General features: G+C 36.6%; 2 protein-coding genes across 3 annotated transcripts in view; one reads left to right on the forward strand and one right to left on the reverse strand.

Moving 5' to 3' along the window:
• Positions 1-23,195, reverse strand: part of LOC134538936 (lachesin) — a 523,035-nt gene extending 499,840 nt beyond the window's left edge. For both annotated transcript variants that reach the window (XM_063380552.1, XM_063380551.1), the window contains exon 1: positions 22,799-23,195. In XM_063380552.1, coding sequence (XP_063236622.1) covers positions 22,799-22,862 — 64 coding nt within the window. In that variant the 5' untranslated portion in view covers positions 22,863-23,195. The remainder of the gene's footprint in view (positions 1-22,798) is intronic.
• A 2,179-nt stretch (positions 23,196-25,374) lies between these two features.
• LOC134539013 (putative small proline-rich protein 5) lies at positions 25,375-25,719 on the forward strand. Its single transcript, XM_063380678.1, has one exon. It carries the CDS (start codon positions 25,375-25,377, stop codon positions 25,717-25,719), a length of 345 nt encoding a protein of 114 aa, XP_063236748.1.
• Positions 25,720-26,841: the final 1,122 nt, after the last annotated feature.

The raw sequence follows: 26,841 nt of genomic DNA on the forward strand, positions 1-26,841 counted from the left end.
ATGAGATAGCATTTGGTGGTGGGTTCAACTACCACTAGCGCCGTTAGTTCGCAGAACCGCCGCGAGCTTCACGGAACGGACGAGACACGCCGAGGCAAAGGATAGGAAGTTGCCAGATATGACCGTGCCCACGGCCGTTTGGCAGAAGGGGTGTAAATACCGCCCGCCCACACACACACACACACACGCACACACACACACACACATACACACGCAGCCACGACAGACAGAAGGCGACGAGACACGGCAAAAGACGCCTCTGTCCACGCCCGCCTGAGGTTCACCGTCAAGCCATCGCCACGCTGAGGTCGCCTAGAGAAGATCAGACTTGGATTCGGGTGACCCCCGCAATTCTTAAACCCACACAATTTTGAAAAGTTAACTCCTCGTCAGCCAGGTATTATCGACGTTGTATACAAATTCAAGGCAGACTAGTACGTGTAAAGGAGCGAGTGTGGTAATTGAGACTCGCTCTACAAGTATTCTTGTTTGAGGTGTCTAGGACAGAGGGAAGAGTAGAGGTTTGACTAGCAGGTGGCAGCGAGGCTAAGGAGGTCGTGGCACAGACATTGTGACCAGACTTCAATATTCGGCTGCGGTATTGCAAATTATTACGGGAAAAAAATGTTTTGTTGTCGGGGTTAATAATTGGTCCGTCAAGTAAACACCTGATGCTGCGTGTCGTGGTATGTTAACGATTCATCAAGAGAAACCAGTCTCGGTCAAACTTAGTCTTTTTCCCCAACAACGAGTTGAGTTTTCTGCTGCTGTGGCGGAACAGAGCGACTTGAGAAACGTTGTTGAAGGGCGAAACGAGTGCAGCTAGGTGGAAGAAGCATTTCCAGCGGACTCTCCCGTGGTTATCGGCGAGTTGCAGCGGCCCGCTGGTCACGGGTCAAAGCCCCCGTGGTGGGGGTCGAGGGTTGGAGGACCGGGTGAGTGCAGTCGGCGTCGGGCGCTACTCGCTGCCTGGAAGGCGCTGGAGAGCTGGAGTGCTGTTCTTGGAACGTCGCGAGCAGATTTTGGAGGAAGCAAGCGAGTCCCCCCCCCCCCCTCGCGAAGAGCCACTCGTGGTAAAGGCGAGTACCACTTCAGTGTCCGCACATTTCGGCGGTGGATAATTTAGAGAATTCGTAAAGCATAACTTTTCGGACCACGCATTGGATTCGTGAATGCTTTTTTAATTATTTCGCACTTTGGCCGTGGTCTTAATTTTTTGGCAATTTTGGAAATATAATTTTTTAATATTATAAATATAACTTTTTTAGCTTCATTAATAATATTTATCTATATTTATAATAGAAGCTTGGTTTCCTAGTAGCGATTTTTTTATTTTCTCTTTCAAGTTTTGTATGTTATTTACTCTGCAATTTTTCTTAAACATAATATTTTAATATTACGCCTAACGTAACGCAACGTGTAACATGTTTAGAGTTTTTTGCTTGTTTGACATTTTTAATGAAGCCTAATGATGGCTAATTAATAATTCCTGTGAATATTGGCCTTATTTAATATTTTATTTTTTAAAGTTAAATATTACTCTTAAAAAATTTTCACACCTTCGTATCTTGTAAATTCTTTGCGGCGTTGCTTGTTGTTTGAGTACAACTTATAATTTGGTAGCAAGAAAAGGCTTTGAAATTTTATAGTTATTCGCCGCAAGTTTCTGAAAGAAAAGTGATAAATATTGTCTTAAGGCCTTTTGTCTAATCTTGTTGGCCTACTTATCCTGTGCTTTCAGAGTTGGAATGAGAGGCGTATTGTCTTTGAAGTGAAGCCATCCATTTAGTCTCGTCTAAAGGTTAAAGCTTATTATAGATGTTTCCAATATTGCTTCACTTAGATGCTAATAAATTGTGTGTTCTAACACTTCAGTACTCACTCTTGCTAATTCCTAAACCCTTGAATTTCACTTTAATTTAGGTAGGGAGAATACAAGTTTAATATAGTTGTCTGTTTCCTCGGTCATTGCGTCAAAACTACAGCGTGGATTTTACTTTTTTTTTCCATCGCTGTTTAACTCTTAGAGTTGTATAAATATAACTATGAAAATTCTCACCTAAGTGGGTGAAAGAAGGCCAATATTGTTTTATGATTGAAAATAATTATTTTCTATGTATATATAAATTTTAACCCCATTTTGAAATAACGCTACTAACGAGATTAAAATGTCATAAATTTGGCATCATAAGAAAAGTTAATACCTACGGATTACAAAGGCTGAAAATGAGAAAGTAATCATAGTCGACACACAGAAGAAAAACCTTTTCTATAGGATAACAGTTTCGATTTTCAATTCCTAAAGAGGTAGAAGGTGTGTTTCTTTAGTTACACAAAAGGTTAAAATACATCAGAATATCTAAAGCAATACAAACATATTTTTTTTAATAATTATAATTTTTGCAGTAATTATTTTTTAATCGCTTACGCCTCTGAGCTGGTAAAAACAAAAACACTTTGGGCAATGAAAACAATGGATATCACTAAATCCATCAAAGCGGGAGGTGTGAATTTTCTTATAGATATTTATTATATGTTAATATAAACAATGACTATAAAGTAATGATTTTATTCGATACCAGGAAAAAAATTAAGAAGAGGTGAAATTTTGCCAGTTTCGAGGAGGGCTCTAAGATCAGGTCGCCGATTTTGACGTCCCTTTGCGAGAGTAAAGTACTTCCTAACAGCAACCTACCCTGTCAAGGAGAAAACCCAACTCACAATCGTTCTCACGAAATATACGGTCGAAAAACGAGGTACAACTTAATATACAAGTATTGTTTCATTTATAATCGCTATGGCAGCGTGGCCTAGCGGTGGCTGACTTCCGTAGCGTAGTAGGTTGAACACTGACTTACGGTGCGAGGGGTTCTGGGTTCGAGTTCCAAGTAAGGCGTGGGTGTAAATTTGTAAACGTTTATGTTTGTCATCGATTTGGCAAAGTCAATAAAACTGTCGCACTAAACTGTCGAACTATAAGAAATAATAAGTAAATTTTACCAGCCAGTTAAACATTTTAAAACAAAATAAAAATATTTAAAAAAAGGTGCTAGAGCTTCTGACTATCACGCTAGCAAATCGGAGTCAATCATATCTGAGGTACCTTTTTCATTTTTTATCGATTTTTCATCGACACCAGGAATTTCGTATGAGAGGAAAATGTGAAGTAAATAGTTTGTTTCTTATGTTTTAGTTATACTTCAGGTTTAGCTTGTTAGGAAAATAAAACTTATGCTACATAATATACTTTCAAATTAGGCCCAGATCGTTTTCAGAGAGTTTTTACTTGGTTGCAAATTACAATTCTTATTAGTTCAATTATTTTTCATCTTTACAAATTATAAATATCAAATTGTAAAATGTTGCTGAACCTCTGTACAATGTCTCGACATTAGCGTCTCTTGTAAGCTCCAGCTAAAATAATGGACAGGGAATTCGGAACAGCGGAGTGAAGTTTGTACTAAATTTTGCAACATTACTAAAACCGTAAGAGTATTATGCAAAAAAAAACATATTTATAGCTGGGACATTCCCTCTGCGGAGAATACAAAAAAATAAAAGTGGCATTTTCAGGTCACTCTTGGCGAACGCATTCTCTGGAGGGTTTCAGCTTACGAAATGAGCATGGGAATATCTAGTTACTTCACTCTGCACAGACAACGGGACTTAGAGAATGTTCATAACGGAATACTACCCTTTTTGTTTTTACACCACACGAATTTTCTCACGTTTTCCCAAGCCAACGTATTCTCCGCAGTCAACTAAATAACTCTTTTTTTTTTTCTAGATCCCTGTATTGCATTTATTATAATTTTAACGTATAGAGTATAACTTATACATTGGTCCCTTAGGCTAAACTTTTATTCATCTTCTGCAAACTTAAACAGTAACCTGGAGATATTGTTACTGGAAGTGATTCTAAAATTGTTGCAACCATGTCATTACACTTTCAAGTGTAATTACATCTTCTACACCTAGGAAGTTTGCGTTCTACACCAATCCAAGAGACAGGGCAGAGCTTGTAATACAAAATAAATACTTAAGGGAGGAAATTATTAATTTTAGTTTCCATTTCCTTTCGTAAAAATTTTACTTAAGTTATGTATGAAAAATATGTGTTTTTAAAAACTGTGTCAGTGATATAATATTTAGGAATTAGAAATACAGACAATTAAAAATTGTTATTTAACTTGTTCCCCCGTCAGTAAGTTTTACAATTCACTCTCTATGTTTAATAATGCGTTATTCAGGTATTTACTAAATATTTACTAAACTCTGAAGCTCAGGCTTAGCTGTGCTATCAGTAATATGTGATTGAGTACATGTGAAAGTGTTTGTCTCTTTAGGATAGATAAAACTGTTAATGTTTATTGAATTTACAATTACAAAATATGTTTTATAAAATTAATTTTACGAAGCAGATTTCCATTTTTTTTCCAATTCAAATATTTTAATGTTCTGAAAAATGTAAATTTTGGTTTCTGTTCAGTTTTTGATTTCTAAAACTTAAAAATAAAATATATTTATTATAAATTTATTTTTAATGTTATTAGTTTGCATAGTACTGCAATCTTTGACAGGTGTTTTCATACTCTAAGTACTTGTTTTTATCAAGGTTAGCTTAGTTCTATAGGTTTGGTTTTTATTATATTCCAAAGCTTCGTTAACTTCTGTGTGGTTAAGTGGTAGACAATGCCGCACAAAATAATTCGTAAAAATATAAAATAATGTGTTTGGTAATAATCCTAGGGTTTTATACCATAATCTAAAATAAAGGAGATTACACATTTCCATGTCTTACAGCCTTTTTATTTATAAATTAAATAACTTTTAGAAATTGTAAGTTTTTATATCTATTTTATTTAAAAATATTTATTTTATATGCATTTATATGTTCTGGTTGGAAAATATCAATATGAGCTTTGTACTTTCTGCGACTGCGATTTTAATTTCTCTCTACAATAAAACACATTTAGTTTGCAAAAGCTGCACAATGTAGAGCGCACACGAAAAAAGCACGTGTTTCGCCACTGTTTAAATGTTTCCCTTTATGAAAGATAATTTTCGCATCCTGTGCTTGTCGATCTATATGGTGCAGTGGTAAAGAATTGCACTTGCATTTGGGATACGTGCTTCAAATAGGTATTGACCGATTTCTCTACCCGATTTCCTTTGTATGAAGTTCACGTGTTCCCGTGCGTAGAATCATCGATGTTAAGGGTAAAAGATATGATTTCAAAGTTGCATCTTTGATCTCTACAAGTTTCAGGCAATAATGTTTTTCTGTCGTTTGATTTTCATAATTTGGCTTCGTTTTAGCATAGCATAAATTTTAATTGGAATTCCTAAAGTCAATTTATAGTTCATACCTTCTTGTACAATCAAAATTTTAGGAGTTTGCATTGACCCCCTTTACTACATTGCCTTCACCACTATTAAGAGGTAGCCAAATATTTGTTACATCTAAATACATAAAAAATAAACAGTGATAATTAGTTAATGCACAAAATTAATATAGATGCATTGTTCAATCCTTACAGATAAACTACTGTTATCCAAAACTATCCCCTGAAAACAATCTAACCCATACATAGGGTCCATCTGGAATTTGTAACCAACATTTAATTTTATCACTAATTACAGCTTCTTTATAACTTCAGAGAAATGCTGTAAAACTTCTACATATAGTTTAAAAGGTGAGAATAAAAATATGATAAATGTTTTTTTTGTATAAAATCTAATCACGTGACCCGCAATTCGCCAATTATACTGTTCATGCGCAAATCGTTGTTTGCTGTCACGTCCGAAACAAAAACAAAAATATTAAAAATGCCCGCATTTATTCGCTACTTGCATATATCAATCTTTATAAAGGATTTTTTTAAGTGAAATTTAAGAATCCTTTTAAGAATCTTTTAATAATCCTTATTCAAATTATGGGATAATAAGGACTTTTTAAGGATGTTAAGGTAGCGCCCGAACCATGCCTTTTTTACTGGCTGCTCCAAATAGTTTGCCGTGTGACGTCATTGGAATTTAGTAGTGAATTTATTCCCGGGAATGGCTACAATTGAGTTAATACTGCAAGTAGAAAATAGCTTGGCTTCTGGGTTGTAGCCGTGTCCTTGGCGAATAGTTCACCGACGTTTCGGTCGAGATTGCAGTCGCCGTCATCAGGGAGCAGTTACCTACCTACCTAGGTAACTGCTCCCTGATGATGACGACTGCAATGTCGACCGAAACGTCGGTGAATTATTCGCCAAGGACACGGCTACAACCCAGAAGCCAAGCTACTTCAAACAATGTCCGTGAAATCCTGCGAATATTATTAACTGCTAATAGAAACTACGTCATGGTCTTTGAAAATTTGTCAGTGTGGGAAATTTTCAACACTATACGATATTATAGGATATAAAATTGATAAATCAAATTAAAACTATTGAATCCATTAAGGGTGTTTTCTGTCACTATTCATCCCCCTAATGCTTAATCTAAAAATATTTAAAAAATAATTTTACTATAGTGTATGTTTGTATATTTTTTAAATATAAGTATGTATTTTGTGATTATGTGTGAGTAGCGCATACTCACGCAAACTGTTTTAGTTGAATTCTTTTTCCTCGTGCTAATGAAATCAGGCACCTCTTGAGTGCTTGTAACGGTTTTCAACTCCCCTCTGAAAACACAATTTTCCCCCTCGGGGACGCAAGGCATTTGTGCCGGTGAATTTCAGCTGTTAATTACCAGAATGGTGTTCTTAATTGCCTGTGAAATGCCCTAATGTGCTTCCTCTCAGAGCCTTCGTTCGCCTGGACAGCTTAGGGCCCGCTCTGCCTTTTCTATTATTCTCTCGCATTAAGTAGAGCATTCACCGAGCAAGATAGTTTCACGAAGGGTTGTAATAATTTTTTTTGTGTTACAACTCAATTAAAATATCATGTTTTATTTTGTAGTACTTGTATAGACATTTATTTCCAGGATAAAGTTTACCTCGCATGACAGGAAAGAGCGTTTAAAAAAATCATCATAAAGTTTCCTTTTTATAATACATTAGTTATTAGATTTCGTAAGTTAATTTAATGGTAAAAATCGCAATCGTAGATATTTCCAGCACCAAGTTATTTTTTTTTCCATGATGTTTACGCGACACGAAATCAAATACTATAATTACCAATACAGGACACCTCCAAAAAATTTTTCTTCAAACCAGTCTAACAGATGGCAGAAGATAATTGCAATTAAAACAGTACAAATATGTTTTCTCAAATCAAAACTTTTTTTATCGTTGTATAAATTAATTCTTAAAGTATTCCCTTCTTGGTTTAAAATTTTCCTGATACAAGTGAAAAATCCTTGCAACCTGATAGTGAAACACGTAATTTAACCCCTTGGTTATTTGTCGCATGCTCACCTGTGTTGTTCGGTATTTTAACTTTCGCAAAATTGTTGATTTGAAAACATTTACTAAAAACATAATGGAAACAAGAAACAGAGAGACTTCAAATGTGTGAGTTCGGTTTAACATTCAAGCATGTTCAATTATCACATATTTGCTCCATCTCTTTGTCCCAGCACTCAACCATAACTCTTAAACCCAGGGCTAACAGACGATAAACATTAATCCGTTTCAATACTTACAAGTTTACATACCACTGCTTTTATATTGAGTGTAGTGATTTCAAAATATTAACAATGAATAGGTACTACTTGGCTTCTGGGTTTAAGGCCACGTTCATGAAAATGATGTTAGATATTTTGGCATGCCTTGTTGCAGCTCCATTTTCAAGGCTATTAAAAACTGAAGTCCATGTGTTCTGGAATTTTAAAATGGTAAATCACTCAGTTTTGTACTGTTTTCCGGTATCAGCAAGTATATTCTCCCCGTACAGAGACTTAAATCTAGATCGTAGATTCTTACAGCCAGAATGTTAACTACAAGATCTTAAACGGTAAAGTCGCACTTGAAGATGGCTACAAAAAAGGCATTCCGAAAGAAAACAAAGGCGTCTTGAAAGACAAGAACAGCATGCTGAAAGACAAAAAAAAAGGCGTTTTAAAAGACAAAAGAGGCATTCCGAAAGACGAAAAAGGCGTTTTGAAATACGAAAAAGGCATGCCGAAAGACAAAAAAGGCATGCTGAAATATAAAAAAAAAGCGTGTCGAAAGACAAAAAAGGCGTGTTGAAAGACAAAAAAGGCATCGTTTCCAATTATGTGGCCTTAAACTTGAAGTCAAACAAAAAATGCAAGTACCGGCCACAAAATCCTACGATACTGATTAAGTGTACTAAATTAATTGTTCCCTAGTTACTATGACTCAAAAACTAGGATACTTCGTGTTTTTTGTTAGTAAAAGCTTCTATTCACTCACTACAGCGATAGTCGTTCGAACTTTCTTGTGTGACAAAATACCGTCAGATTTTAATTCCTAATACCTACGAGACTAATAATGCGTCAAAAATGGTTGTGCCCACAACGGATTGATCATGTTCGTACGTGTCTGTTCGCAAACTACATATATGTTATACCTGTGACGTCATCGTACCAGTGTGATTGTTACGATTGATAGTTAAGTTTCATCCCGACTTTTTTCCACGACGAATCCACGCCGTGGACCAGAACTGAGTCTAACAGTGATTAACGGGCACGTCGATTTTTCTCGGCTTGAAGTTCAGTCATGGGTAGACATGCAAAATTCGCGGATTCATTTCACGATAGGCTAGCATCAAAACAAATATACCTTCGTACCGCTTCTGCGATTGGCCCACATTTTATCCGGGTAACTGTGAGCCAATGGGAAACACTAAACCAAGAAAGTGCCGAATTACGGACAGCCTATAGTTGAGACGTCTCACGCTTCAGTAGCCAATGAACAAGTGTCATTTCCGCGAGTATTTAAAGGACTGTGGAGTCTATCCTAGAGGTCAATGAATCCGCGAATTTTGCAGGTCTCTACTCATGGGACATCCTGTATACGGGTGTATGCTGCCACATGCAGGTCCGCCATGTTGGCGACTTCGGCTCGCGTCTGCAGCAGAAACAAGCCATGCACATTTGGACTTTTTGACCAAAAAAATACATTTATTTCGTGCAACGCGCGCGCGCACTTCTTTGCGTTTCCATTGCGTGCCAAAAATTTCACCCTCAGCGCTCCTGAAAGAAGTACGTGCCTTCGAAAAAAAAAAAAAAAAAAGGTGTATGTACCGGGATCTGTAGGTGGGAAGGGGGGCGGGGGTGGAATTATTCACTGAAGATCGATCTGAAGCATTAGTTTCCTTTCGGGAGCTGAGACGTTGCCTCGCTCTATCTGGAGGGGTTGATAAATCAGGCGGGAGTGTCGGAGCGTGCTTGAGGGGGAGGGGAGGTTGTGGGTTGACGAGGCATGACCTCCCCCGGGGGCCGACGCGACTGCTGACGTACGACCGCGCGGCACGCGACGCGTGTGTGAATGGTGTCCGTAATTGATTGGCGGAGACCACCCACGTTCACCTTTCCCCCCCTCCCCCTCCTCATCCCTTCCTTATTTTTTACCCCCACCCGCCAATGCTATCGTCGGCGCGTGCTCATAACCTGGCTCCACGAGACACGGTGGCCAATCCGAGGAATCATTTTTCAGAAAGGGGAGTTTCAGAAGGGGGAAAAAAGTTAATATTTCAGTAGATATAACCACGGTAACGAGCAAATTTACTTGCTCTCATACTGCAAATACTCTTATATTAAATTTAAATTTAACGTAAAATTTTAAATAATGCAGTGGTTGATAAATACACGTAAATTGTTCTTTCAAACGACATTTCTGGACGCAAATTAAACGTATTTTCCTCACCCTCTGCTAGAAGCTGTCGTAGCAGCTACATCGACCATCAAATAATTATTTTTGAAGATCGACTGTTTTAACTACGTAATCAAGCTGGTCCAATAAAAGCGAAAGTCTTGAAAAAAATAGCCTACTAGACCACGGCTTTGTGGACAAAGAATTTTAGTAAAATACTGCCCATATTTTCAAAATTCACTAAACAGTTAATACTAAAACGTTTCCCCGTAGCTGAGTCAACATTGGTTAGCGCCACAGATGGCAGCAATGTAGTTATTACACATTTCCGTTCCTTGACTTCCGTCGCATTCACGAAATTACTCCCTTCAAAATCCGTACACAAATAGCTAAGATGTTACACATCAAAAAACGAATGACAATGAAAGAGTCCGGATGGATCACGTGATAGTGAAAGTGTAGCTGAACAAACCGCACTTATTATTAAATTTTAAATTATTGACATGCGTCTCGACGTTTTCTATAAATCCATTTGAAATAATGCACTTAAGAAATGCCCTTGCTCGTAACCACATTGACCCCCGAGACCGAAAGTTTAGGGGAACGGGCCCCACTGGTATTTTAAAGTCCCTCACTTTTGGACCTCATTGCACTGGCAAAATCGTAACTGTAAAACGGGGAGGGTGAACGTAAAAAAACGACAAAAACTGTAGTTTAATGAAAACATGTTAACAATATTTACGTTTTCCCCACTTATTTCATGCATGTGGGCCCAGACAGACGAAATGATTTTGAACTTGATGATGTATTACACTGCATGAATGTCAGTGTTTTATTCATTGAGGTATGTTGCTGCATGGAAGAATTCCACTTACTACAAAACTTTTTTTTTTTCGTTTTGACTTTCTTGTACATTCCCACTCACGAGTTCCGACAGTACATTTCCTCGTCAATTGTGTGCAAGCCGTGATGCGGGGTTTTCCACTGTGAACCTCGAGTCCTCAGCTCCCCTTCCGTAGCAAAACCAATTGGCCACAAATTGCACCCCTCCCCACTTTCATTTTACCCCTGGGGATTCTTCAGATTTGCGCCTTTTGAGCCCAACACGAATGACAGAAATAAACAAAGAAATATAGAAGAAAGCAATAACGCACAAAGGTTTCTTGTGCGAATACTTCCCAGGAATTCATAGGTGAATCACACTCCTTGAGGATTATTGTATTTTATTTTTTACCTAACCTCACAAAAAACTAAGTGTTTTTAGGATGGTTATATGTTTTAAAGACTAAGTGCATCTCAGGATGAAGCCTATTCACCTAGTCATGCAAAGTTTCAGCCATGCAGGAAGGACATCATGCATCATGTTCTAGGAGGGGATTGGCCAGCCATGGCAGCGATTGATGCCATAACAAGCTCCCCTATCGTAACTCTAGACTGTATCTAGTTGAGTTGTACCTAGGCCAAACCTGCACAGACCCATACGAAATGCATAGTCATGCACTAAGCAAGCATGTAGGTTACAAGAAACAGAAGGATGGTCCAGGAAGAATAGTTGTCGTGGTAGAAAGAAACTACTAAGCAAAAGGCGAGAACTTGGACATTGGTATCCGCATTGGTTTGGGTGGTACTGGATATTTTAGGGGCAACTTCCGTCGTTTACCACTGGCTGCCAACCAGCCTGAACTTCATACTAAGAAGGGGAAAATATGTAGTGCCTATTAACTAAGCTATTTTAATTACTTAATCTTACAAGCGCTACCGTCTACATCCAACACTCAACTCTGCTAGCCAGAGAATGTCACTCGTTTGTACGTGCACCTCAACGGTGTGTGATTGCATTAAAGCATAAACAAGTACCTAGTTGGACGACACTGATATTATTCGCTTTAAACGACTTGCCTCTCGCCCTTCAGGAGTTGGCAGGGGCTGTATATGTACTGTCGCTACCCCTAATGCGCCGGGGAAGCCTGCTACCCGCGCTACATCCCTGTAGAGACTACAGCCGCCCAAGCAGGCGATATTGCTCGAGTGCAGCGCAGTGTGTTCGAACACCCTAAGGTCGGGTTTATAAAATACGTAAGGGACGCAACCCCACAAAAAAAACGCAACACGCCACCAACGCAAGAAAATCATTTTCGTTTATAAAGCACGCAAGTCGCAAGACCTAACCAAACCTACAACATGAAATTGTAAAACAACAGAAGAAGAGGTTTCTTACCCTAGTCTTCTTTTGATGATTCATATTTATCACAAAAACTGAAGAAAGAGTAAATAATTTGATTTGAAAGTGTTATTTTTTTGATGGTGTGAAAATTTAACAAGTGTAAAACGATGTACATATAAGAATATCGTAGAGCTTATATGCACTTAACGTATGCGTATTTAAAGTTTTCGGAACTCAGTTCTCTTCAAATGTGGCCACTAGAAACGCGAGCCAAAAGGCAAGAAAGCTGGAAGATTAACAATACTTGCATTGCGTTACTACGTCTTGCGTTATTTATAAACCAGGCATAAGTGTACACTATACTTCCATGGGCTGTGGCATCGTAGATGTCGTTCTGAAGAAGTGTTACATACCGTTGAACCATTCACAAGTTTACCTCCATAAGCTTGTGTCACTCAGCCCTTGAAAACTAATTTCCACTCTCGGATAATTTCATGATAGGTTTGAAACCCAAAAGGAAAACCTTAGCACGATATCAACAAATATCAGGTATAAAGATAGTTAAAGATATTCGTTAATTCTCTCAGTAAAGTGTGCTATCTTAATCATTAAAAATTATGCAATATAAACGCACCGAACAGAACATTAATGTTACTTGCAGCTAGCTGTCTCACTAAAGAAAGTGTGTTGATTATTATCCAGCTTGGCATTTCATTCACCCTGTTTTTCCTTGACATTGCAGTTGTTAATTAAAATGGGGTGTGGCTGTGTCATGGACACGGCCGTGTGTTGTACGTGAATACGTGTATGTAACAGGTAAAATTTAAAAAATATAAGAATTGGTTGTGTCATTCTTTAACGTTTCCGGCACTGCTTCACTCGGTCATGTGGTGTTTTATTTCTATCATTCGATTGCTTTTTGGGAGCCCTTCCCAACCGTAAACGATCTCTGTATTTGGATTTGGCTTTTAGACGCGTATAGACCGACATTATATATATATTGGTCATATATATAAACACCATATATATTAACTGTAACTATTTTACACTAGTGTTTCATTCAATCGATAGATTTTGACGAGAGCTGTCGATTGAAACCTAAACGAACGTCGTAGCTTCTCTGAATCAAAATGAATACTAAATTGAGATCTCGAAACGCAGCTAAATGACCTCAAAATGGCGGCGCTTCCCCCTCCACCACGCGCGATGCGTCACAGTCCTCACTTAGCGTAACAAATTCTTTGATCCTTTAGCTATCCAGTGGTGTAATAAAATTTTGGATGGAGATTATAGATATTTCGCTGCAATACCAAACTCTATCCCACGATTTTGTTATCATTATTTTTTTTTAATTGCCATCCACTATGGAAGCAATTTTAAAGACGTATTACCGTCAAAATAACGAAAGAAAAAATTAGCAGGAAGCGTAAGAATCCTAATGAGTGTCACAATGACAACCGCATGGTTGATGCAGTCTCACACAGTTAAAAATTGTCTCCTTCAATTTACGATGAACGCTGGTTACAAATTACTATCCAGAAATCTTCATAAATTTACTGCTATATTCGTTATTTTACGGACACTGATTTCACTTACTTTGAACGTGAATGCATAGAATATTCTTGTTTGATTAGAAAAACAATCAAAAACTGCTAAGTATTTTGTCCAGTTGGGTATTTACCTTTCGTTAAAATGTAACATACAACTTGGATGTCAAAATACGGCGTGGTTTCTAGGAAGATACAGTTATTTGGAATTACGATGAACTCTTCGTTTGTGTTTAATGCATAGTTTATAAGTTCGTAAATTCACTGTGACGTCTAACAGTGCAGTTTCATTAGAATAAATCGCCTTAAGTGTTATATAGTTTAAAGGAATTAAACAGCGCATTTGTTTGGGAGTCTAATTTCAATTTTAACAATCCCTTTACTTTTTAAGTCACTCATCTCGGTCTGTATTTAAATCTGTTATGTGCGATGTCGAGGAGTTTATTTTAAACGAGTTCACTTCCCTCTGGCGACATAAAAAAAAAACAATGCTGTCAGATTGGGAAAACAATTTCCGCTTTGTTTTTTTGAAAGATGAAACGTTTGAAGAGGGTGAGGGGAAAAAACCCAATTACTTGGTCTCCCAAACCAAAGTGAGTCTGAAGCGCCTATACTCCCTTTCTCTGTTTTTCTAGTGTTTGCCGTGTTTTCTCTGTCTATAACACCACCACCGACTCAGAGGAACAACGGACTATGGTATGCAGCATATTGGAGCAATTAAATTTGGATTCAGTGTTAATGAAAGTTTGGTTGTTCCCGAAACAATAAAGGAAGGGTTTTAATTCTATCGACAAACTTCATCTGCAGGTTCATCTCGGCCAAATAAGTTGAAAACGTTAATCGGTAAAAATTGCTTGTTAAGGCTGCTAAAAGGTGCCTATCAAGGCTGGTAAAAAGTTATTGTCAGGGCTGGTAAAAAGTGCTTTATCAAGGCTAATAATAAGTGCCTACCAAGGCTGGTAAAAAGTGCTTATCAAGGCTGGTAAAAAGTGATTATCAAGGCTGGTATACGTCTTAGAAGTTGACGCTGATCCACAATTTTACTGTGAATAATAATGAAATTATTTCGCAAATGAATTATGTTTAGTTGAATTAAATGATATGACCACTACGATTTCGTCATTTTTCAAACTTTTATAAAAAATTATTGAGAGTACTAACACATCCCGAAATTTAAAAAAATGAAAATAAAACTTATACTCCGAATTATTTCAATGAAATAATTATTCTACAATGACAAAATTCGCGGTGGTTGTATAACTTTGTTCAGTTAAACAAAAATTAGACGCTAAGTGTTCTATATTAAATACTTTATCAGTCATTTACAGCAAACCTATTTTTCAGCCCCAACTTTAAAAACATATACAAGCCATGGAAAACACTTCAGACCATAAGATGTATCGGTTTTCAACGTAGTTTGCTGGAATAAGTGGGAGCACAGCTGGTTGGATTCAAACCCATTCTATATAACAGGATGTTCAGCAACTAAAATAAACGGAATTTCCTGACTTTAATCTGACTTCTCAAAATATTTGAACAATTGTTATTTGACCTAAACATGTAACATTTAAATTTAATGGAAGAAGTATAATTTTTCTCCCCCAGTTTCTGACATGCCACAGTCACAACGCACTTTTAAGGATTATTCAATTTTGTGACAAAACTGTACCAAAAATTCCAAAGCTAAGCACGAAATGGAGTTTCTTTCATCGCACTCGGAAACGAAAATACAGGTTAAATCCTGTTTTTTATAACCATGAAATATAACTCTGCTCAAAAATACTTAAGTACACCAGCATTGCACAAAAGTATAAACCCAAAATAATAAAATACACGTTATACTATCAATGTGTTAGCAATACAGGACGAGTCTTTGTATCGACATTTCATTTCAATTCCCTGACCTCACAATGTTTTCCCCTGACCGCTTACATGATTTTTACAGGAACTCGAAATTCTTTGATTGTTTCAGGTTTTCTTTGTTTTCGCTGATGCTGGACATCCTGTAACGTAAAATTTGTAATAACAAAACAAGAGTAAATACTGCATGATCTAAGCAAAGTCATCAACTGCTGGGAAGGTGAACTAAAGGCGTGGAGGTTAAGTCCCTCGTCCGTAGCTCACAACATTTAGTCGTACCAAAATGATTTAGAATTATATATATCTTACGTTTGCGTTGAAGCATGTCTAAAAGGGGCCTGAATATTCAGAGGTGTATCCATGTAAGTGAGGCGGCATTATAATTACGACGCTCACTGGTGCTTCCACAATGAAAAAAAAGTATGTATGTCACTTAAAAAAAAAATATTTGTTTAGAAACCGGTTGCCAAGAAAAAGTTTTTAATACTAAAGAAAGATATCTAAACTTTGTACAACACATGGCTACGGTTATTTTATTTTTCATAAATTAAATACGTTTTAAGAGATAACACTGAGTATTTCTTGCAAAAATAATTTTATATTTAAATTTACATGTAATTCAAAAAATTATTTTTTTAAGTCATGGAAAAAATAATTGGGTTTTCAACAATTTTACTTCATTTTGTTGTATCATGCTTATTGGATGTACTGGGAACAAGCAAAGCAAAGCATAAATGCCCTGGTAATAATCCGATCCCAGTATTACTGCGGACTCTTTTTTTGTAGTGATACATTATTTTTTCTTATAAATTTTCATATGAATGAACAAATTTATAAATATCTGTAATTCTACATGAAAATTTCAGTCCCATTTACTATATATATATTTACTATATATATAGACACACACACAGTCTAGCACGGTTCGTCTCGTTAGCGTAAGGGTGTGGACTGGCGCTCAGACTTCACGTCTTGCATAAGGAAACTATGAGACTTTAGCTGTAACAATCACTTTATTTGGCGGAGAAACGAATACAAAGGTGTAATGCAAGTCCCTTGAGTGCTTAAAAAAATCTGTGCTGGCCGTTTAGTGTTTAAAAATTACTTTGAAAACACACGTTTTAGCCATTTTCACTTTCATTAAAAAAGCAGTTTTATAGCAAAAATACGAAAAAGAACTACACATACATTCTCAGAGTATTCTTGATTATTATTTTTTTTTGTGAACAGACATTACTCGAAAAACTTGAACAGTTTTCAAATCACGTGGTTTCTTTTGAAGCTATGAAGTAACGTAGACAGTATGTGTGAGCAGTGTTTTGGTTTTCACACTTCCGTGCAATTGTATTTAGTATTTTCCACTATATAAGTATACGTATTCTATTCTGCAGTGAAACAAATAGGCAAATATTTGTAATTAAAATTTTTGCGTGACTTAACTTCGTTTTGGTCATTCTCTGTAAAACATATATATTTACAGCTCGGTAGGACACACAAAATTCCTTCTGCAATCTAGTATTGGAAATTATCTTCATAAAGATCTTTAACTAGCGCTGGAGAGGGAAAAATACAAATTCAACATGGTGAGTCGAGCCGAACCTTAATTTATTTTTCCCCTTAAACCGAATTTTATTGCACGGTAAGTACATGCTTCCATTTATTTATCTTCACGCATACCTAACGAATGTAATACATTGATCTTGACACATGCTTGGCCAAAATAAATAAGTTAATACTCAACTAGACGGGTTTATCGGTCGCTACAGACACTTCATGGTTTGAACGCGAGAGGTGCTAATCGATGCAGGCTGCCGCGTTAAAAGAGATAGACCAGTCGTCCCTTACCAGTTCAACCCCCCCCCCCTTCCCCCTTTTCACCTTTCCCCTATCCCGTGGGAGGATGAATAAGTGAGAGAGATAGGGGCGAATAAACGGTGCAAAGAAAAAGAGGAAAGAAAACGTCGAGAAGCACTTAACTACAAGCTAGCCCTAGACGTACCGAGTAAAGTAAAATAGAAATGGGTTCGCCAACTACACAAACAAACACGAAAGTTATTTTCTCGGAAATTTACGCAATGCGGCTTGTTTTAAATTTAAAAAAAAGTACTGAAAACAAAAACAGTAATGTAACCATCAAAAAATCTTTTGTCTGTATCAAATATCCTAAACAATTTTTTTTCCCACAAAGACATTACTTTGTACTATCCACGAGGTGGCTTTATACTTACGGCAAAATTGTTTGGGTGTCACCACATACGACTGTACTGAAAAATGCCTATACTAATTATAAATTTGGTAGGTTCTATACTAACAAAATATTTATTGGGGTCTACACTGACAATATTTTTTATTACGGCCACAAAACTTTTTTCTTCATAAAATTTTTTCCCATACATTTTATAGTATATATGTATGTGTATATATCTATATCACAATTTTATGCACACGATAACTGCCGCAATTATTTACAAATTACTTCCAAACTTATACATAAGATCAAGTAGTGAAAAATTTTGGTCGAGATCGTTAATGAGCAATATCCAACAAAAGGGTTAGAAAAGTGGAAGGTTTAAAAAAAACAGAAAAAATTGCTGTAACTCCCATAGTATGGAAAATATCAAATCCGTTTGAACGTACTATAAGTCGTAAGAATAATACTACAATCTTTTGTCTGAATAAATTTTTGATACAACCAACCATAAATTCCTTTCGTAGGCAATTCATACAAACTGTTTTTAACCTTCTAATTTTTATCTAAAACTTTTGCCTGAAACAATTTTTGATTTGACGAACCATTCTTGCGGGGGGTTAAAAAACTAAAGGGGTATAATTTTAAAAAATTCATAATTTTCGTACCAAGTACAATACTAATTCCGTTGTTTTATTGTAAACGGGTTGCATGACAAAAAAAGGAATAACTCCCTTAGTAGGCTCGCTATGAAATCCGTTCAAATTGTTTGTAAAACTTATAAATATTATCAAAACTTTTGTCTGAAATTATTTTTGATACAATCAACCATTGTTGCAAGGGGTAGATAAAGGAGTTAAAATACAAAAAAAAAATATTAATAATTCTCTTAGTACGCAAACCATCAAATCTGTTTACATTGTTTCTTAATATGATAAATTGTATCTAAAAAATTTTCTCTGAAATAATTCTGTGTAATACTAACCAATACTGAAAGGGGATTTAAAAAACCTAGGGTTTGAGTAAGAAAATAAATAAAATTTCCCTACCATGTACTCCATCAAATTAATGTTAATTTTTTTTAAAACATTGTAGAAAAATTTGTCCAAAGCAAATTTTATGTAACAAACCATTACTGCAAGGGGTGGAAATAACATGGGTATAAATACAAAAAAAAATTCATTACGTTTTAAAATTGATATACTATCAAATACAATTAGTTTAGAACCTTTGTCTGAAACAATTATTGATGAAACGAACTACATATTACCTCAAAAACAGGGTTTGGATAAAAAAAAATCCTTTCTTTAAATTTGTAACATTTCCAGAAAAAAAAAATAGGTAATTCGAAATTTACCTACGCATGTAGGCTGTGCTGAAAGGACTTTTTTTTTCGTTAGATTTAGCCAAACACGTGGCATAACTCTTTGAATTGACAATATACAGTCAGTGTGACAAAGTCGCGACTGAATAAAACAAATAAAAATTTTACAGCCGAGCTTTAAAAGAGTCTCGAACACGGAACCCCATTCAACTGTGCTACGGAGGTCGGCGTGTCACCAGCCGTGATGTCACAGAGTACATCCAGAAGCTAAATGCAAAGGCCCCTGCGGTGACTGCCTTCCTTCTGATTGGTAGCTTCCCGCTCCATTGTTCTGGGCAATTGACTGGTGGGTCGCGGGTCGCGTGTCACTAGATTGCTGGCCAGTTGTTGAATTAATTCATTTCTTAATTCGATGATACAGGCGTGTGCAGAAAAGCATTGGAAGATCGAAGAATCCAGGGATTTTTTTTTTCGTGACAAGGCACAACATTTGACCTTTGTCAAACATCTGAAATTGGTCTACACCTCATGACCACCACCAGTAACATGACTGCAGAAAGAAAACATAGATTTTTAGAATCATGAGTAACCCAGTAGTCAGCAGCATACAACCATTAAGTATGCCCTATGTCTTAAGCCAATATTTGTATCTGACTTCACCAACAGTCAGTTATACTTGCAACATGAGTCCAATGGAATGGAGTGTAGGTACTTAAACTCGAAATATTTTTCTCTCTCAGTTAGAAGACTTCTTTAATATGTGACACAAGATTCTTTCCATATTTCCCATAATAATTATTACCGGGTTTATTTGTTGAACGGAAAAACCTGTGTCCGAAATATGGATCGGGTTAACTCGATATTTTACGCGAACTCCTCAGGTTTGAACTTACTTTAGATGAAAAGCAGACACAATATATCGGATGAAACGAAAATTTATATAAAAATTTAATAAAGTAGAAATTTATTTACATAGGTTACTTGATGGAATCTTGGGAATTGATAAGATGTCATATTGGCCATATTTAATTACTTTATAGTTCTTTATTTAATTAGGCATATGTTAAACCAACCAAAATAAGTTTTCTTTTCAAGTTGAACTTTATAAATGTCACCTGTCACCAACTACTTCGGTCAATGAATTTCAAATAACATTATATAGTGCATTGAAAAAATACATTCAAATAAGCTTATCTTTTATTTAACAAAAAGTCTCCAATTTTGAAACTGTAGATCAAGTTCAGTGTACAATTAAATTATTATTTTAGGTAATGAATTGGTTAATTGAAGTTTACATATATGATTTTTATTTTCAATGTACAACACATTTTAGATCATCTGAAGACTTAAAATGTGCTAAAATAGCAAACATTTTATTTCAAATTAGTTCTTAGTTGGGACGCAAGTTAGGTAAAAATGAATTTTGTGTAATAACTGATAGGAATGACTGTCAAAAGTCGTTTACCTGATGTTAAAATCATGATTTACACATTTTAATTATATTTTAAGTTTTTAAATACCGTTCTATGTTTTAAGTTTTTAAATTCCGTTCTTTAGACACATAATTGAGCAAAAAATTCACTGAACAGGGTAAACAATGCACCCATTTTAGGTGACGATCCGAAATTGAACGGTCAGTATTAAACAAAAATTTAAAAGTGGTCACCAAGACGTACGTTGAATGTGATTGTTTAATACATTGACAAACATATATATTTTCTTAACTTCTTCCAGCCTGGATACTATTATACTGTTTCTATGCTAAAACTTGCAAAAATGTTTTAAAAGGGTCACTTTTTAAGTCTTTGATTTCTTCGCAAGCAACACGTCAAGGTTCTGGCTGTTCTTTTACAATATTAAATTTATATTAATTATATTCCAATTTTTAAATATTAAATTTTTAAATTTTTTAGAAAAAATTTTGGATAAAAATTAATTTACCCTTTTACCGTGGGAAACATCAGCTATTATTAAGATTGTTTTTAATTATCGGTTTTGTATTTGTGTTGAATTTTGAGAACTACTGTATGCAAATAAATGTTCTGTGAATAATATCACACGAATTTTTAAATAGGAACAAACTGCGATATGAGTAAGGTAAAGGGTTTGTTATTGAAAAACATCTCCAAATATGTTTAATTACTGACAGTTTTAAAAGTTACCTCTATTTCTATTCCACATTTAACGCACAGGAGATATTGGCTAACTGTTGATTTTATTTTAGTCAATCCCATATTTAATAAAACTCGTACGTACTAAATTTACCGTGTTGTGAAATGCAAAATTATCCTCTTATATGGACTTCTATTTTAGTAATTATGTAGTGGTAAAATAATATATTATATCTTCATTAGTACTAATTAAATTTTTTTCAGAAGTATTCTAAAAACAGGCTTTAAAAACATCTAAAAACCATTCTCATAAACCCATATATTAAATAACTTTATGCTGAAAATTTAATAATCTACTTAAATTTAATAGCTGCGCAAGGGCGTACAAATGAAAAGTGAAACAGACTGTGCCGTTGTTATGTTATATTAAGGTCGTGGTTATTAAGTTTAAATTTGTAACTCTATTATTAAGCAAACATATTCTTGCAATAATATTTTTTAATCACTAATAAAGGGTTACGAGAAGATTCGTTTATAATTTGTCCGAAGAGCAATATCATTCTTTACGGCGTTGTAGTGTGATATTTTCACCGTTCTGTTATTATTTGTAAAAAAAACACACACTGCCCACGTTGTAGTCAAAGCAATTATAAATAAATATTTTCTGTGAATATTCTTTTAATATTGCCAACATATTCCATTTACAATGCATGTGCCATTCCAAGTAATTATTTTTTTATTTACGTTTATAAAATAACTTTTGCAAAATTATATGTTGAAGTATTTTTAACGTTCTTCTGCAGTATGGATAAGAAGAATAAAATGAAAAATACTGAAGTTTTTTATGATTTGAAAAGTCATTGCTAGCGGCTACTTTGTAATATATTTAAAATTAAATATATATACGTATTTATTATACCTTGTCTTTAAAATCCTCAAATAATGAGAATTTCATATAACTTAGTTACATTAAATAATTTATTCTTAAAGAAATATTAACTATTTGAAAAAAGTAACCAGAACATTGTTTTTAAATTTTAAAAGTTTGCGTATTTTTTCCATTTAATTCTCCTTATCCATTCCCAAAAAATCTTTAAAAAGTCTAAATTTCCTGCTTGCATTTTTGCAATATATGCAATATACCCTAAACGTCTTCAAGTTCAACCATATTCGAAGTAAATGTAAAATAAATACTTGGAATGGGATATATACCACCTTATTATTGGACTGGAGTTACATATGTGATAAAAATATAGTCTTGCTCTAAAAAATATCATAAGAAATATTTTAACATCTTTGATTTTAGTTCGCGTTTTAGGGCTTTATTGAAAATGGTGAAGGAAGTGTTTTCCTGGAAACCGTTTGGCACAGAGGCTTAAGAAGACGGTAGATGCAGTTGTGTTGGGCGTCGAACAACTGGAATCGAACCGAGATCCTCGCCCGAACGAGCGCGGCGCATCGGCGATCACGATCCCGTGCAACTTAACAACCCGCGCAGCAATGATCCGTCGACCAGGAGTCGCCCAGACACGGGCAACCACGGAGGTCAGAGGTCAGGGAGTGGGTTTATCCAGTCTTTGCCATGTTTACTCAAGTTACAAAACGAGAACGAACACACCACTTTGATTTCTCATGCGATTTGATTGCTATTTAATTTAAACACTTATTTCTTGCCTGGCGTGTTTTTAACAATTTTTTTTTTTTTCAAATTCAGAACATTCACCCACTCCATTTGTTAACATATCCATGGTCAGAGTGTTTTTTTTTTTTAATTATGTGCTAACTTCCTCTCTCCCTCCCCAATTCTATCCCCCAATACGGCGTCCACTCACCTCTATGCGCTGAAATACCCACAATAGCGGAAAGAATCACACACAGGGCTAGGTACGCAGCCATTTTCTTCAGTCGTTTTTCAAAGTACGGACCACGGAGATTTTCACAGTCACTTTTTTTTCTTGTCACGTCAGTTCCATGCCAATTCGCAAAAAACAAAAAGAAAAAAATTCCGGAAGCAAAACAGATAAACACTTCGGTGTGATAGTGAGTCACAAGTCAACTTTTCCGTTGTAGAGAAAATGTGTTTCTAGCCGTGGGGATGTATTTATATTCTTTTCCCCCCAACCGGTCCGAAAGAATCCGCAAGCAGGCGTATGGAATGGTTTAAGCCCCCAGGGCAACAACGACACCCACACCCGGTGACGCGCGCCGAGCCACTGAAGCCCGTGCTCTGCGGCGTTTTCCGCGCGGGGGAAGCGCTTCCGCGATGCTCGCTGCGTGGCCCCGACCACCCTTCGCTCCCTCGCGAGGGAATGCTCGTTGCGGGGCCTCCCGCCCGCGCCGGCCGATCAGCCGCGCATGCGCAGTGCGGGCGCGCCCCTAGTCCGGAGGGAATGAATACCCTGGGTTCCACAAAACTCCGATCAATCCTGAACATATTTCAAGTTCGCCGCTCGCTTGAGGTTAGTACAACAAACATTTCGAAAATTCATAAATTTCCGCAATTTTACAATATTTTTTATGGTCTGGATCTAACACAACCAACATTTTATTTTAATCACGATAACAAGATGTGCTAAAACCTACCCTCAAAGAAAAAAAAAACGATAGTCTGTAAAGTCGGTTTTTCGGACGATAGTTTAACGTGACGTCATAACAAAACATTGATGAAATGATTGCATACTTTTATGAATAAAATCGAATCATTTTTATTTAATTATCACTATTTTGTATGGATACAAAGGAGTGGAATGGAATATACAATTTAATTGATAAATTTACTTTTATTTGCACTCATTAATTCAAATATGTTTATCAATTTAACGAACAGATTATTTTAACTATATCTTATATACATGTTTGCTATTTAACTTATTCCAATCTGTGTTATTCTGTTAAGGATAAGACGATGATAGGAAAAGTAGGAAACGAATGGGAGTGTTTCAAGTTTAATGTGCCTCGAAAAAGTCAAATCAATGGTTGTTCAAATCGAGTGGAAGAGAGATAGATGCGGAGCAAGCGTACAATGACTGTAACGGGACACAGCGTAACGGGACAATTTGCGTAACGGGCCACTTTTTCGTGCGTGCAGCCGGCGTTTATCGATTTATTAGATGTTGACACGTCAAAAAACTAAAAACGAAACTTTACGAAAAATTTATTAATGTATTATTATATAGGTCTAACCTAATATATATCTCTTGCTTCTATATAAACAAAAGAATTAGCATGGGTGCGTGGCTTCCACGCACGTTAGAAGTGAAATTTCACTACTAGTTGTAGTTCTATACGTTTAATTCACTAACAGTGCTCCAGGCAATGCTGTTTCTGCTATCTTTGATTTGGAAAGTAAAGTATAGCTTTAATACGACACATAAGTCCACTATTCGAGGGACTTTAGTGTTAAGGTTAAATTCAGTACAATCACAGGTTGTGCGTTAGTTTTTTTAAAATTTGTATTAACTTGAAAATTTGTTTCAAGCAGTGTTAAGAAGCTCCAGAATAATTTGCGTAACGTGCAATTGACGTATCCACAGCAACACAAGTCCTCATCACACCCAACTTCTCTGCATAGCCGTGAGTATAACTGTAAATGGTATAAGCATGTGGAAAGAAATTCAGTTAGACAAAGAAACATTCTGAACGCTTTACAATTTCTATGATACTTTTATTCGTCACGCTCTGGTGACGTAAATTGGCTGCAGATCCTAAGGATGCACGAACGCAGATTATCCGGGATCTGACTCGGAGTAATTGAATATTAGTTTTCTCTCTCCAGAGGGCGTCAGGGACCGACCGGTTACTTGAATGCGTAGAGTCCAAACTCGCGTGAGCACTTGGGACACTTCGCTCGCCCTTCACGTCTCCGTTCTTATCAAGGTTTTTAAGGGGATTTGCTACTCATTAATTATTAACGCTGGAAATCCAAATTTAGTGTTTGCCAGGCAAAGTACAACGTCCACACAAATAGACTTGCTTGGGATTACATACCTGTCGTCGATCCATCAAGGGCGATGATAAGAGCGACGCTCGCCGGTGCTTCTAGCGCTGTGTCGCCTCTAAGCGCAAGGCTCTGAACTGGCGCGCAGTCTTCTCATCGTCACAAGATAACTGTGAAATTTGAGCGCTTACCGTAAAATTATATGGGCGGATAAATGGAGATACAGGTGTAATGCAAGTCCCTTAAGGGCTTTCAAGAATCTATACCGGTTGTTTTACGCCTAACATTTACTTTGAAAACATGCGTTTTAGGCATTTTAACTCTTCTAAAAATACAGCTTTAAAAACTTAATTCGTAATAAAAAGTACCTTTCGGCCCTCAGCGAACTCTTAAATGCTTTTCTTAAGCAAAACCCATTTGGATATCTTGATCAGTTTGAAAATCACATTTTCCTGAAGCTCTGCACACCGTATGTGCGCCCCGCCTACCTCTACAGTGTGCCCCGCCTACCTCTATAGTGTGCCCCACCTACCACTACATTGTGCCCCGCCTAACTCTACAGTGTGCCCCGCCTACCTCTACAGTGTGCCCCACCTACCTCTACAGTGTGCCCCGCCTACCTCTACAGTGTGCCCCACCTACCACTACAGTGTGCCCCGCCTACCTCTACAGTGTGCCCCGCCTACCACTACAGTGTGCCCCGCCTACCACTACAGTGTGCCCCGCCTACCTCTACAGTGTGCCTCGCCTACCACTACAGTATGCCCCGCCTACCACTACAGTGTGCAGAGCTTCAGAAGATATCACGCGATTTGAAAATTGCTCTATGTAGATATTCGAGTGGGGTATGCTTAACTAAAATAATTTAAGAATGTGCTGAGGGTAGGTGGGTAGCTCAGTTTTCGTTCTTAGTTTCCAATCTGCGTTTTCGAAATAATTTGTCTGCGTGAAACACCCGGTAAATATTTTTGAAAGCACCTAATGTTCTTTGAATTGCACTTTTATTCTCATTTCTTCGCCACGTATTGTTATGGTAACCGCTCCAATTTCATAGTCGTCCTGTTTACGGTGAGAAGATTGCGCCTTGGGGGTAGAGGCGACAACGCGCTAGTAGCACCAGCGAGTGACGCACTTATCATCCCGCCTCTCTAACCCCTGACGGACTCTCAATGTAATGTCGCGTTCCTCCGCCATCCGTCAGTCCACTGGCCGATTAGTTCACAACACTCCACACGGCAGTCACAGTATTTTTTTCCCTCTTGGATGCTGCCAACTTAATAGTCCTTCGCCTCCGACAAACCTTCATTAAACACAAATATGTTTTTTTTTATTTTTGCTAATATATTTATTTTAAAATTTTCTAGGCAGCCGAATGTGTCTCCGTAAATTTTGGTTTCAAACATAAAAATTTTAAAAAACATTTAAAAAAATGTTACGTGCGCGGTTGGACAAATAAACAAACTTCAAACGCTTTTAAGGACGTAAAAGTCGCCGCAATACCTTGCAAACATTTTCAAGGTAATTATTCCATCCGTCCGTCCGTCTGTCGAAAGTTACAGCTTGGGAAGCATTTTACGGACATGCAAGAAACTGATCATTTGTGTTCAAGTGGGACGGCATGGGTCTACGTGGTGGCGTGGGAACGGGAGCATCCAGAGAAAAACCACCGGTAACGTCCGCAACGTTTCCCATTTTGCGCATAATTGCGAGTAATAGAGATGTGATCTCGCCGGGAATGAAGCCTAGATACTCGAACACCACTGATCTAATTAAACATTTAATTTTAACACTTTTATACTCTTGATATTTAAAAGTTACGTTAACTTTCTTAAATTTGCATATTATATTCATATTTAGTATCCAAAGTTAAATTTTATTTTTAAATGTTGGAACTAAATTTTGAAACATCACGTATGAATCACAATATTATAACATTTC

This window comes from Bacillus rossius, chromosome 14 (genome assembly GCF_032445375.1).
Source record: "Bacillus rossius redtenbacheri isolate Brsri chromosome 14, Brsri_v3, whole genome shotgun sequence".
Lineage (NCBI taxonomy): Eukaryota > Metazoa > Arthropoda > Insecta > Phasmatodea > Bacillidae > Bacillus > Bacillus rossius.